This window comes from Eufriesea mexicana, unplaced genomic scaffold (genome assembly GCF_001483705.2).
Source record: "Eufriesea mexicana isolate 0111107269 unplaced genomic scaffold, ASM148370v2 scaffold1137, whole genome shotgun sequence".
Taxonomy (NCBI): Eukaryota; Metazoa; Arthropoda; class Insecta; order Hymenoptera; family Apidae; genus Eufriesea; species Eufriesea mexicana.
Window position 1 is genome coordinate 121,102 of NW_016909254.1, and position 12,908 is coordinate 134,009.

Consider the following 12,908-nt stretch of genomic DNA (forward strand, 5'->3'; position numbering starts at 1 on the left):
ATATCTGGTGTGGGTCAGGTTTGGGTCGCGTTAACAATTCCTTTTCACATCGTATTTCATTTTTCTACCGAAAACTCGAAATCCAAGCGTTTAGAAATTTTTTCCCTCTTTTTATCACGTTCCTACGATAAATACTAGGATTTTCCAACCTTCAGTCTCCAGGTATACGCGTATATCCGAAATAAAAATTTTCGAGCTTTCATTTGATCCACAGCTCTCTGGAATTAAACAGTTTCTCGCAGCCCCTGGATGACGAATTCAAACGCGAACGACATCCGACGAGAAACATCGATTGCTCGTACTCGGCTCGGCTGTTTCGCAATTTATCAAGAGATCCGTATAAATCAAAGTCATCCTAATCGATCGCATTTCCATTGCAGAAAAGCAGCGTAAACAGCCATCGTTGTTCGGAGCGCCGTGAACATTGCTCGCCTCGGTGAACCCTGGCAAAATATGCGTCGATGACAAATAGAGTGTCCTTTTATCGAGAAACGATTCGTGCCGGGCGAACCGAGAAATCGTCGGGGCTCGAGGTGGATCCGTACTTGATGAGAAGAGACTCGAGTTAATCCGAGGAATTACCGTTGGGTCATCGGTTTCACGGCGGAAAAGAACTTCGAGGGATCGAATCGGACGCTCGCGATGGGTCGGAAGCACAAGCGTCGCCTGATACCGGAACAGGATCGCAGGATATGCGGCAGCATCTGCTTCTGTCAGTTCACCATTGTCATCAGCTGCGTGGCGTTGGTTTATCTGAGCGTGGCAATCTATATGCCGTCCCACAGGTAAACGACAACAAGCTGCATCGATTAATTGACCAAGGCCGATAGTAATTAAGTTACGACTCGTCCGGCCTTAATTTCCTCGGAGATCTATAACTCGCGCGACCTTAACCGTCTCTGTTCTATCCTTTTGTCTCTGCCAACAATGAAAGGCCGTCTTTGTTTTCTCATAAAGCTTTTTCCGCGAGTCACGGTTATCGGGGTAGTAGGCTGTTGCAATTTGCGTGCGGTAATTGGTAACCGATAACACGATAACGAAGGTAACGACAGATCGTATTCCAGCTGATCTGCAACTTCCAACGTTTGCATGATCTTTGAGACTGCATAGGTTAAAGTTCAGGTTGCACATCGCGAGCGTCTTCTCGGAAGCTTCCGGCTAGTATGAATTATGGATCACGTGTACTGGTACACGGGTATAGTTGTTCGTATTTTTTCTTTTTTCCTTTTTCCCTTCCTTTTTTTATACCGGGTTGTACTTTAGAGATATCTCTCGATCACTCGAGGCTATACGAGCGGTACGATATTAACGGTATATCGAGAAATTCATCGGCGTGGATACGCGGAATATCGCGTGTCATCGTGCTAAATTCAAACCGCTCTCGGGGAAATATTAACGAAGGCGACGCAATTAATTTCCAGAGCCTTTCACGCCGGGATCGATCCCGATCCAGTCATGTGCCAAACCGTTAATACCACCTTAACTAATAATTGCGGCTGGGCGAGCTGCGGAGAATGGTGCTTGACGAGAACCACCGGATTTTGCCCCCAGATCCACGCGACCGTAAGGAGAAATGGGACGGACATCGTTTTCGAGAACTGCACGAAATTCGGCAGCATATCCTGCCCACAGGTATGTCATTAAATTGTCCAGTCGATAACAGTAAATCGAATGCATATTATATTTCCATTATTTATATCCATCTTTCTATTTTCTGTTTAACATCTCGTTATTATTAACTTCTAATTTGCAATTTTTCTTCTTTTCATTTCCTATTTTTATATTTTTATATTCCCCAGCGACAGTTCACACGGAAGAGAACGACTCTCGAAATTGTTGAAAAACGTGTCCCTCGCGTAAATTTAATTTAATCCCTCGCTATAAAAAGATCGCATCGTATGAGGAAGAAAATTTCTAACCGTGCCTGACAAGAAACCGATGATAGATTTAAACTGAACGGAATAGCGAGCAAGTAGAATAAGGGAGCCCATAGCCGGACACGTTTTACGACCAGTTCACACGCTCCTGCGGCTCCAGATGCGATACGTTAGAAATTAGCTTGGGCGAAAAAGGCTCGGATAAAAAGCTGACACGCATCTATACGTCCATCCGCAATTCCACGTCGGGTAGTTAATTTTTCAAAGCCACTCCCACTTATTTTCACCCGTAACGTACACCGATACGTATTTCATAACGTTTCTAAAAGCACTTTGCATAATAAATTTTACAAGATCGAGCGGATACCGTTGAAAAATACACGAACACCGTCTTGCATCGGTGATAAGCCTAATTCGCGTGAAATTGAGTTGCTGAAACACGCTCGGCGCCCACTCGAGACGTGAAATGGCACGTAACGTAAATCTTCCGGGCGCGTGCATCGTCAAACGTTTCCTGAATTTTTCACGTCGATATCGGTTTTTCCGTCGCCCTCGTCGATGCACTCGCGTGTAATAACACCCCGTACACCACTCTCAGGTGTAACGCCCTGGTCGGGCAAATAGCACTCAGCCCATTCGCAAACAGACGTCCGTGTGTGCCGTTCCCATCTCGCGGGAGATGCAGTGCTGAATAAATTGATTCGTATAACTTAAAAGCCACCATTCCCGTGGGATCGTGCGGAAAAATAAGTTTCACGGATCAGCGAGAAGTTGTTAAGCGATAAGCACGATGGACTTCGCAGCGGACAACAATTTTCCATTATCCGTGGTCGCCTGGAATCGATGGTACCCCGTTTCAACGTCCGTTCATTGAAAACGATACACCCGATCCTATCGCCAAACGTTTCTCAACGTCAGACGCTCCTCTCTCCCTCTCTCTCTCTTAGTCCCTCTCTCACTCGACGATCCCTTCGTTATTTCGCTTCGGGCAATTACGAAATCGCAATTACGTTATCTCTCGTATCGACCATCCCCGCCGACCTCCATCTTCCCGTCGAGCCTACAATACACCGGAAGTGATCAAATTGCACGCGATAAAAGCCCTAAACGGCGGCCTCACCCGAAGATCGCTATTACTCGGGCGTTCGTTCGACTTTCAGAATTCTATTTCACCACTTCTCCATTGAACGTCGAGTCTGTCAACTCGAAAGTCGATTTCTCGCCATTTCTCACTCATCGCCACTTGGCGCTCATTGTTCGCCCGATCGCGATCGCTATCGCGCGCCTTGTTGCGTTGATTGGTCCTCGATGACCGTTCTAAAACTTCATTTCCCGAGGTTCTCGCGCTTCCGGCCCGTTGCGAATCGATCGGATGCGTTCAAAGGCGAGCCACGTTTTTAATTAACCCAACTACGAGTAGTTCGATGAACGTTGCTTTAACGGGATTAACCGGGAAAAATCCGTTTACATCGGCTGAAAGAATCGAGGTGGAGGAACAGAGTGCTTTAACGCGCCTTCTAGCGCTATTTCACGCGCGTGAACTTTCGTTGACATGGTCGAAAGCGAGCGTGGCCGGTAAAGAAGTTAGATCGATGGAAGATCGTCACGCCACGGGGTGAGAAAAGAGTTGAAAAAGGGTGGAAAAATATGGGATAAAACGTGGAGGATCGAGTCGTGTGACGGACAGGTTATGTTAATAAACGTGTCCACTGTTCGTAGCATGCAGGAAGTTCAGTGAGGAGAAGCGATCGACCGATTCCCCTTATCTCTGTGCCGTCTCGAGACACTCCTTGCGTGACACGCACAGTACTTGGCTCTGTCAGCACCTTGAGCTTTCGCGACCGCGTCGGAGATATCGCGTCCATTGTCTCGATAGAAATTTTTCGACGAAACCGAGTCATCGTGGGCGAGACGATGTTGCTCGTTGTAACTCATCGCGGTATAAGTTACATCGCGATAAGCGAGTTATGCTAATGTAACGAACATGGCCCGCCAGACCGGTTACTTCGATGCGCTAACCTCGTTACCGGCTACGTAACGCTTCCGATCGGGTTCGTCGTCTTGAATTACTTTCTAATGGCGTGTTCTACTCGCCTGCCACACCTTTTATCGATCATCTTAGCCTCACGCATCGTGATTTCGAACAGTGCACTTTTCGCGGCTCCGCTCGAGTATTTACGGGGACACGATACCGTAAATAAAACCGAGCCTCCCGTTATCCAGAGATGAAAAACGCTGATGGAAGTATCGCTTCGAACCCGTGACATCGAAAGAGAAATATCCAGCATATTTCTATGGAAATGTAACTTCTGCGTATCACGAAATTTGCCTCGTTCATCGGAGAGCTCGCAACTAGCGTGACAAAGGATAATGAAGCTAATCTAGAACTAGATGTCAATCATGTTGAATTTCTATCTGCGAGAAACGCACAGAGGACAGAGGAATATGAATGGCTCTCGAGGGAGCTTCGCTGAAAATAGGAGAAGTGCGTTGCGTGACTTTTATGCCTCTAGAAGCGACTGTCCCTTCCAAAATTCCATGTCACCATGTAAGTAACTAGCTAACGAGGTTAGGTTTGCCAACACGGTACGAATAGACGCGTCAATTTCTACGTGACCCATCCCCTGCTCCATTTTCTCAAATTATTACGTGGATGAAAGTGTACTTCTTCTTTCAGGTGAACATAGCGTCACTGAAGAGATACAATTGCAACAATGGCAGCGAGTGCAGCGTACTCTCAGGGGTGTTCAATTGCAGCCTTGGCCACTGCGTGAACATCAGCGAGCTAATGTTGTGCCATCACAAGGCTGACGGCATGGTCGTGGACAGCGAGAAGGACAACATGAAGCTGAATGGCTACTTCAGCTGTCAGAACTCGAGATGCACGAAAATCAAGAGCCCCTTCACCTGCGATCGTTACTGCCCGAAGATCGCGACGTCTGACGTGAACGTGTTCCTCATGGAGGACGACAACGTCATCGTCGCGAAATGCGAACGCGGCCTAGCTTTGAACAAAGCGAATGGAAATCTGCCTGGCACCAGGCTAACCACGCCTGTGCAAGTTTGGGATAGCCGGAATGGAAGCATCATTGCCAGCTGCTTGGTGGTGACTCAAGAGATGAACGAAGTAAGGTAAATATCCTTTAACGATTATCAATGAATCGTTCGTTAATTGGAACACGTCGAGAATTATGGTTTTAGAGAGAAGAAAATCTTTTCAGTGGCGTATAAAAGGAGGTAAAACGACGAGTGCTTAATCTAAAGATCGTTTAAATATTTCCGTAGTCAGTTCCTTCTGAGATGAAAACGAGCTACTTTCGTGCCACGAAAATAATTATTCGTGTAATGGAAACGTTGAAATAGCTGCCACTGTAAAATAAATTTCAACCGGTCTCTTTCACCGTAATTTCATTACGCTTTCCTCGACGCAGCGAGTAACGATAAATGGCTTGTAGCATTGCGGACACAATTGCAAGTCTAACGAAGTTCATACTGGAAAGCCGTTGCATACCGTCAGCATTTTAGAAATTTCCCTTTGCCTCTGTAACTTCGATATATTTGAGAAACTTGCAAGAAAATTTAACATGGAAAATTCGATTCGACCGTGCTCACGGAATAGAGCGAACAGCCTCGAGTGGTAGTACCATTGGAACAAACTGTTGCATAGCCTCGTGCCACTCGTTTAGTCGATACTCGTTAATGATGTCACTCCATCGCGACAGCTAAGATCGCGAATGCAAATCCGGTGGGAGGGGCGTGTAACACTTTCGAGTAAACTCGGGAATTGTCTGGCGAAGCGATCAAGACGTCAGAGAGCAAACAGTTAGGCGTATCCATTAGGTGTGGGAATTAATTCCAAGCCTTTGGACTTGTGTTCCATTATACCCTCTCTAATAACCGTTTTAAATTCAACGATTCTCCTTTAATTACTTTATCGAATATCGATCAAGTTTAACTCGATCAGATTATTCCAGTTTCGAAGAAATATCAACCGTGTTCTTTAAAGAAGATATTAAATTAATTTAATGCAATTGACATATCGTATCATCGATCCAAGTAAATTCGTGTGACCACCCAGACCGATTCAGCTGGTCGCGAGGGAAGTGCCCAGAAAGGTTCGACGCACTTGGTCACGTCGGGGTGAAGGCTTCCCTAGGGCTAAATGGGCCGAGTCCCTTCGCTCATGAGTACTTTGTCCCGTGTATTCTCTTCCTTTCAGTCCAGGCGATTCGCAGGTTTTCGAAACTAAATGAAGGCTAAATGGGCCGAGTCCCTTCACTCATGAGTACTTTGTCCCGTGTATTCTCTTCCTTTCAGTCCAGGCGATTCGCAGGTTTTCGAAAAGATGAGCCTCGAGGTAAAAGGAGAAGCCACACAATGGACCGACGAAAGCTGTCTACCAAAAGATTCCTCGTCGTGCAAACTCACACGATAAAACGCCAATCTGTCTCCCTTTCCAAGTCGATATTCGATTCCGTGGCTCTTAAAACGAGCACGAAAGCCTCCCATAGAAATTCTTTGAGCGTGAAATAACCGAGCGTGTTCGCTAGCCTGAATTCCGCTATAATTCATATTCGTGGTCCTCTGCTGGCAGACAATTGCATTCGATTCACGCACCAATTTGCACCAATAGCTTCCGTCTTCGGCTTCGTAAACGATTTCGTGCGAGTTACTAAACGCGAAATTCGTTACCGAATTTGCGTCCCCGATTTCGGGTATTTTCGATCGAACTCGTGTCACCGGCTTCAACCCTTTGCTGATCGGGGTTCGTGAAAATTCTTCGCGTCTCCGATCGGCAGTTTCGGCATCATGCATTTGGTTATTGCGGAAACACGTGATATTTCCATACATTCGCCGTCTTGGGGCGTACAAGACGCCGATAAGGGTATTTCCATGGCAACCATTGATCCTGCGGCTCTGCCCGCCGATTCACCCCTATCTTCGGGTTTTTCTGACTCGTGTGTTTTCCCCGCGTTTCTTTTATTTCGATACTTCATTCGTTCCACTCTTTTATGTCTACGAACGCCCACTCGCCGAGGCCGCGCGAGGGTGAAACGGTGGATGACTATGAACGACAGGCAACAACGGGGAAAAGTTCTTACGCGAGACACCGAATAAAAACCGTCGTTCCGAAAGCTGTGTATTCAAGCATTCGCGGCCGATGGAAGTGAGATTCCTTTCGAAATGTGTTTGCGAAGGAACGTTTTATCGCGAAAGATAGGGGGAATACTGCTCCTCTTTGTCAACAACTTGTTTTCAGGATAGGACGCGACACGAGCGAAAAATATCGTATTAAAAGCAAACTGAATTCGAAAGTACAAAGCGTCGTTGAAAAGGGGAGAACGTGCGTTGAAAATGCACTCGGAAATGCGAATATCTATGTAGAATACCCTTTCGTACCAAGCTCTGTGATCGTGTTGGTAATTACCAAAGTGGTTTAAGTAAAACACGTGAGAGAAATGATTTTATCTTGTATTCTCTATCGCGTTCGTTTATTTTGCGATGAAAAAGTTAACGACGATAAGTAATTAATTCGTTCTAATTCACGATATTGTAGAGTCACGCAGTCTCTACTACGCTGGGGAGTACTTTGGCTCAAAAATTTCGCTGCTTAAGGACTGGGACCAGCTCGATCTCCATTCTAACTAACTCTATCTCTCGAACTCTTAAAAACAATTTTTACTAACTCTTAAAAACTCTTATTAGACTGCAAACTAACTCCACATCTTCCAGAACGGGCCTTTTTAAGCCCGTCTGGAAGGCAAGGGCCTCTCCCGAAGGAGGAGAAAACTCCCTCTACGCCAAGGTCAGGGATGGAGAAGACTCCTTCTTGCGGGTTAGGCCCTGCGAAGTGTCACCCTCACGGGGACAACAGGGAAAGCCGAAGTTGCGTGAGGCCATTTTACATGGCCTGGCCCCGACCTCCTACGTCCCATCTGGTAGCCAGACCCTAACGGATCCTCTAGACCTGGTCCCTTATGACTATCGCGCCCTAATGAATAGAACTAGTCTAAAAATATCCTACAATATATTTCTATCTATTTATTCGAAGACGTACGGGAAGCTTCGTGCGGGAAAATGGTACCTTTTCGTTCAGATTTGTTGAATTTTCAACTATATTTCCTAGTCGAAAGTATAATCGTATATCGACTAGTTTAGTTTCTTCGCCGAAGAAGAAATACACAAAGCATTCTCGACGTCGGTGCATAAATCGTGTGGTTTCTTCTTCGCAGCACGCAGGACTGCGTGAACGGCACGTTGTTAAAGGACATCCAGGTGCCTCAGCCTAGCATCAACTTCACGAGCTTTCTGACTATATACGAGAAGAGCTTGCAGTACCCGTTGGATCCGACGAACGACTACGTGCCGGCGCAACGATCGCTCACGATCTACAATAGTTCTCGCCTCTATATCAACTTCGAGGGTTGCGTCAACACCCTGAAAGGGGAATGTAAAGATTTCCTCGCCAGTCATGGCCGGGACGGCGACAATCAGACGGCGCAGAGCAGATACCCCTGTTACTACAACAAGGTACGACATTTCCTGAAATGCATCATTTTCTTCGCGAAACAAGTCAGCTTCCTTAACCTTCCTCCGCGAAAATTTATTTTCCCTTCGAAGCGAAGTGCTTCCCCTAAACGACTTCTCGGAATACATATTGCTTCGTGAGTTTTCATCCTGCGAGATTTTTAACCTCTTCGAACGAATCATCTTTCTAACCTGCTAACATCTTTGCTGATACATTTTTCTTGAAATCCCTGTGATTTTTAAATCGTAACGTTTATGTATTACAATTCGTAGTCCAGACTTTCATTGTCGAGGCAAGAGGCGATTTTTCTTATCACCAAAGGCTCTTCTGAAAAGAGCAGATAGCAACCTGGTTAAAAGGCTCGAAGGGGTTGCAATAAAGTTTACAACTGAGCTCGCGGCAGAGCAATTTCATTAGAAAAACAATTGCTACGTTTACGACTTCGTCTAATCAGGCTTCCAATCCAATCGCAGGCTATTTGCGTTCGGGTATATTTTAATTCGATGAAACTTCGATGGAATCGATATCGGGGGGAAGTTTTAGGCGCGGGAGGAAAATTACGCAACACCGAACAAGAATTACGGAGAATTTTCTTGCAATTAAACTTTTCGAGTGCGCGCTAACAATGAGAACCGACCAGGCCGCGTCTCCGACCGATTCCATGGATGCACACTGGCGAGGGTGTTGCGTAATGGCTGCTTCGTTTTGCACGGTACAGGGCACGGGGTTTAATGAGCGATTCGAGTGGAACTCCCGTCTTATTCAACGACGTGTATTTTTATTTCCCCGGGCGGAAATACGTCGCGTTGTTCGGTTTTCCTTAATTAGATCTTCGACGAAATTATTTCGCAACGTAGAGTGTCGCTGGTAGACTCTCCACGATGCAGTCCCTCGTCTTTCATTTTCGCCAATTAAAGTACAGAGTCAAACGAGACTCCACGCGTTTGATTATGTCTTTTTATTTATTTCTTTTATTTTTCTATTTTTCTTCTCCTTTTTCTCCGCCTCGTAGACTCCCTTCGCGGTGTACGATTTCGGGTAGGCCTCGAATTATACCGTAAAACGCCTGCTTGGTTCACGCGTGCACACTGGCAGAATTTTTAATGGGAAACCGTGAAAGTGGACCGCAAACGTATATTTTATTCATCGCCCTCTGTCTCGCATACGATTCTGTCATCGGAACGTTACCCGCTGTTACCGGTCGTGCGTCGATTGTTGATGTATCCTGATGCATTTTCGAGCGAGTAACGTGGAATAAATTGTAAACAATGCTCGAAATCCGCACGATGAATCTCTGCCTGACGTAACTCGGAATTAATAGAGACAGCTGTCGAAATGTGAAACACGAATTCGAAATCTCTATTAATTGTACCTCTATCGAGAAATTAAATAATTTATTAATTAAGTCAATCGTATTAATACTTCGACCAAGCATTTTTATTATATTTCGAAGACTAAGGAAAATTCATACAAGGATAATTTATACGTTCTAAATCAATATTGCAAATTTCGATATTAGAAAAACGTGAACGAGTATAATAAATTGGTTACACGGTTATTAATATAAACCTTGGACGTGGATCGTGATAACAGAGATAATTAAACGAAGACAAAGAATCGCAGGATGAAATGCAATAGGATAAAATTGAGGAAATTAAATATAATGGAAACTACAAAAGTGGTTCATGGGTAAACTCTCGGTATTTAATTAAATATTTCAAAGCCATTCGAAAACAGGGATTCCACGAGACCGATGAAAGGGAATATGTTTGGCTAAATTAGACTGTACTCCGTGAACAATGCGCTTCTTTGAGAGAAAGCGAGTGAAAGAGGAGAAGGAATAGGATAAACGTAAAGAAAGCGTAGCGTCCGACACAGAGAAAATTCTATGAGATGGCTATTTCATTTTTCATCGAGCATTCGTGCCGGTGGTAACCTAAATCTTAAATTTCTCGAGAACCGGCTCTTTTCTTTACCCTTGGCCCTGCATCGTCGGAACGTCCTTCCAGACTTAAGCTTTTCACAGGTTGCCCGGCGAAGAGATATGGAAAATAGATCAAAGCAGTTGCAAACTACCGTATCATTGCGTTGTGTCGGGATATGCATGAGAAATTTATAAACGTTGTACAAGGTAATCGTGTATCATACGTTTGATGTTTCCCTCCAGCCGTGACACATAATTAGAGAGCAAATACCGTGTGGATCGATTTGCCGTTAACGCTACATCGAGCTCCTACTTTCGCATTTACCATCGTGTCATTAGTATGAATTTGAACGACAAAAAATATCGCGCATATTTACCTTGTCATCTCGTTTAATCACTGCTAGACCATTTACGCGAAGTATCCATTTAATTCGCTAAGGAATACAGAGAGAGTTCCAGGTTATGATTTTACTGGTCGAATTTGATCAGGAAATTCCTTAGGAATGAATAGAATAGAAAGAAATGTCGTTTGAGCATGAGGATCCTTGGAAGAAAGAGTGCATATAGGACGAATTGATACGTATGGTGAAGTGAGAGAAAGAATTAGGGTCGATGATTGATTCATTGACAGGAATAGTGAACTTTTGATATATGGTATTTCCTAGTTAGTATATCGATAGCCAATCTATCCCTGTCTCGATAACTACGAGTCTATTATCATTACCTTCCATAATCTTCTACATCTAACAAAAGTTGCATTGACCCAAGTTCCATGTACCTCCTTACTTATAGTCAAGAAAAGAAAGATAAAGAAAAGAAAAAGAATAGCTGGAACACCTCGTACGCGTGAGAATACATTGAACTGCGAATGATCGAAATACCTTGCCATCCAGTTCGCTAACCCCGGCATACCTCAATCTAAAAACGATATCTCGGCAAACACGGCTGGAAACCTTGGATGGTCATCAAACGTGCCATTTCCACGATTCCAAGCATCCGCAAGAATCCAGATAGGAACGGGTCGGGTGCACGTTATTTCATGGTCATTCGTAGCTATGTACCAGTTATCGTCAATTACTCGTCATACTTCCGCCATTTCCCACGCGGCTTCTAACGCCATTTGTTCCAGAACAACTCGTTCCTAGTCGTGGCACGTTTCGACCTGAACAAGACGCGGACCGAATTGCTGATCGCCATCATCGTGCCCTCGGGCCTGTTCGTGATCAGTCTGACGACGCTGGTTATCATAACGCGGTCGGTGCAGGTGGGCGACGACGCGAAAATGCGTTGCCGTTACTGCGTCGACAAGCAAGAGGTCGAGGGCGAGGACGAAGGACTGGTCGAGGCTACACCCTCGTCGTCGCAAGGTCAGGTGAACGAGAACGAGATCAAAAGCATGGCACTTTAGCAGTTTAAGCCATCCGGGACGAGCAGCGTGCTCCGTTACGAGAGGGTGCCATTGATCGACACCGACGAAGCCGAGGACTCCTTTTAAGCCGAGCAGCGTCGCGATTCAAAAATCCAGTGAATCCGATCGATCACTCTTTCTCCACCGAAAGTCAACCTTAAAATCAACCCCGAAGTGAATCCACGAAGAGGATCGCGGGAATGATCGCTAAATTCGATCGCGTTACCCGATAGACGCCATTCGCTCAGACGGAAACTAATCGTTGAATTCGAAACGATTCTAACGATTTCTACTGTTCGCGGAACGATGAAAAGTGTACGCGTGTACCTTGCTGCGTGATGAAATCGACCGACAAAACCGAGGAAGACGTCGAACGTAAACCTTACTTTAATCGTGCAAACGCTTCAGCTGCATCGCACTGTTTGCAAAGCCGACTGAACGCTTTCCGCAAACGACCACCGACTCGATTAACCGCTATACCTTTGCAACGAGATAGTAGATGAATAAGTAAGCGATCGAGGACGTCGCGTAAATTCATGTGGCTTCGGTGTTGGATCGGGAGCGGCCATCGAGATAGGGGGCGCGCGTGATTTATAACGGCTTACACTTGGCAAATAAAGAAGACTGATTTTTCTCGGCGAACACGATCAGCTTTTATCCGTCAGGGTCTTTGCGAAGAAATTAATCGGCGTTTGTTCAATTGTATCGAAAGTATCGACGGTTTCCAACATGCATTCTCATCGTGCGCGAGATCTCGTTTCTACAAGAGCGCACAATAAATGTGTTCGAATTGATTATTTTCTTATTTTCTCGATATCACTCGGTCCTCTTAGAAGTCACGCTCGATGAAACGGAGGAAACCGGAAATGTTTGAAAATGTTTGGAAAGGCTTGAAAATACTCGTGGCACAAACGTTTCTGACGGACGAATCGGTCAAATATTCGTAGAGAGTATATTGAAAGGATGTGTTACGATTAGGATGGATCTCGGATCGTCTTCCCGATGGAAAGAGAAATGGAGGAAGGCGGGATTTCAAAAGTCACCCACAATAGGGGCCAAAGTATTCAAGTAGAAATTTAATCGATCGTTCGTACACGTCCTGTGGATGTTTTACATTATTATCACCGATGCCTTCAATCTGCGACTGCTTCGACTAATCGAACCGACGAA

General features: G+C 45.3%; 1 protein-coding gene across 1 annotated transcript; it reads left to right on the forward strand.

The window, feature by feature from the left end:
- The first annotated feature begins 642 nt into the window (after window positions 1-642).
- Window positions 643-11,750, forward strand: Teh4 (tipE homolog 4 phospholipid transfer protein). Its single transcript, XM_017900203.1, has 5 exons — window positions 643-785; window positions 1,422-1,632; window positions 4,555-5,009; window positions 8,111-8,408; window positions 11,460-11,750. Exons 1-5 carry the CDS (start codon window positions 643-645, stop codon window positions 11,736-11,738), a joined length of 1,386 nt encoding a protein of 461 aa, XP_017755692.1. The 3' UTR covers window positions 11,739-11,750.
- The last annotated feature ends 1,158 nt before the right edge of the window (window positions 11,751-12,908 follow it).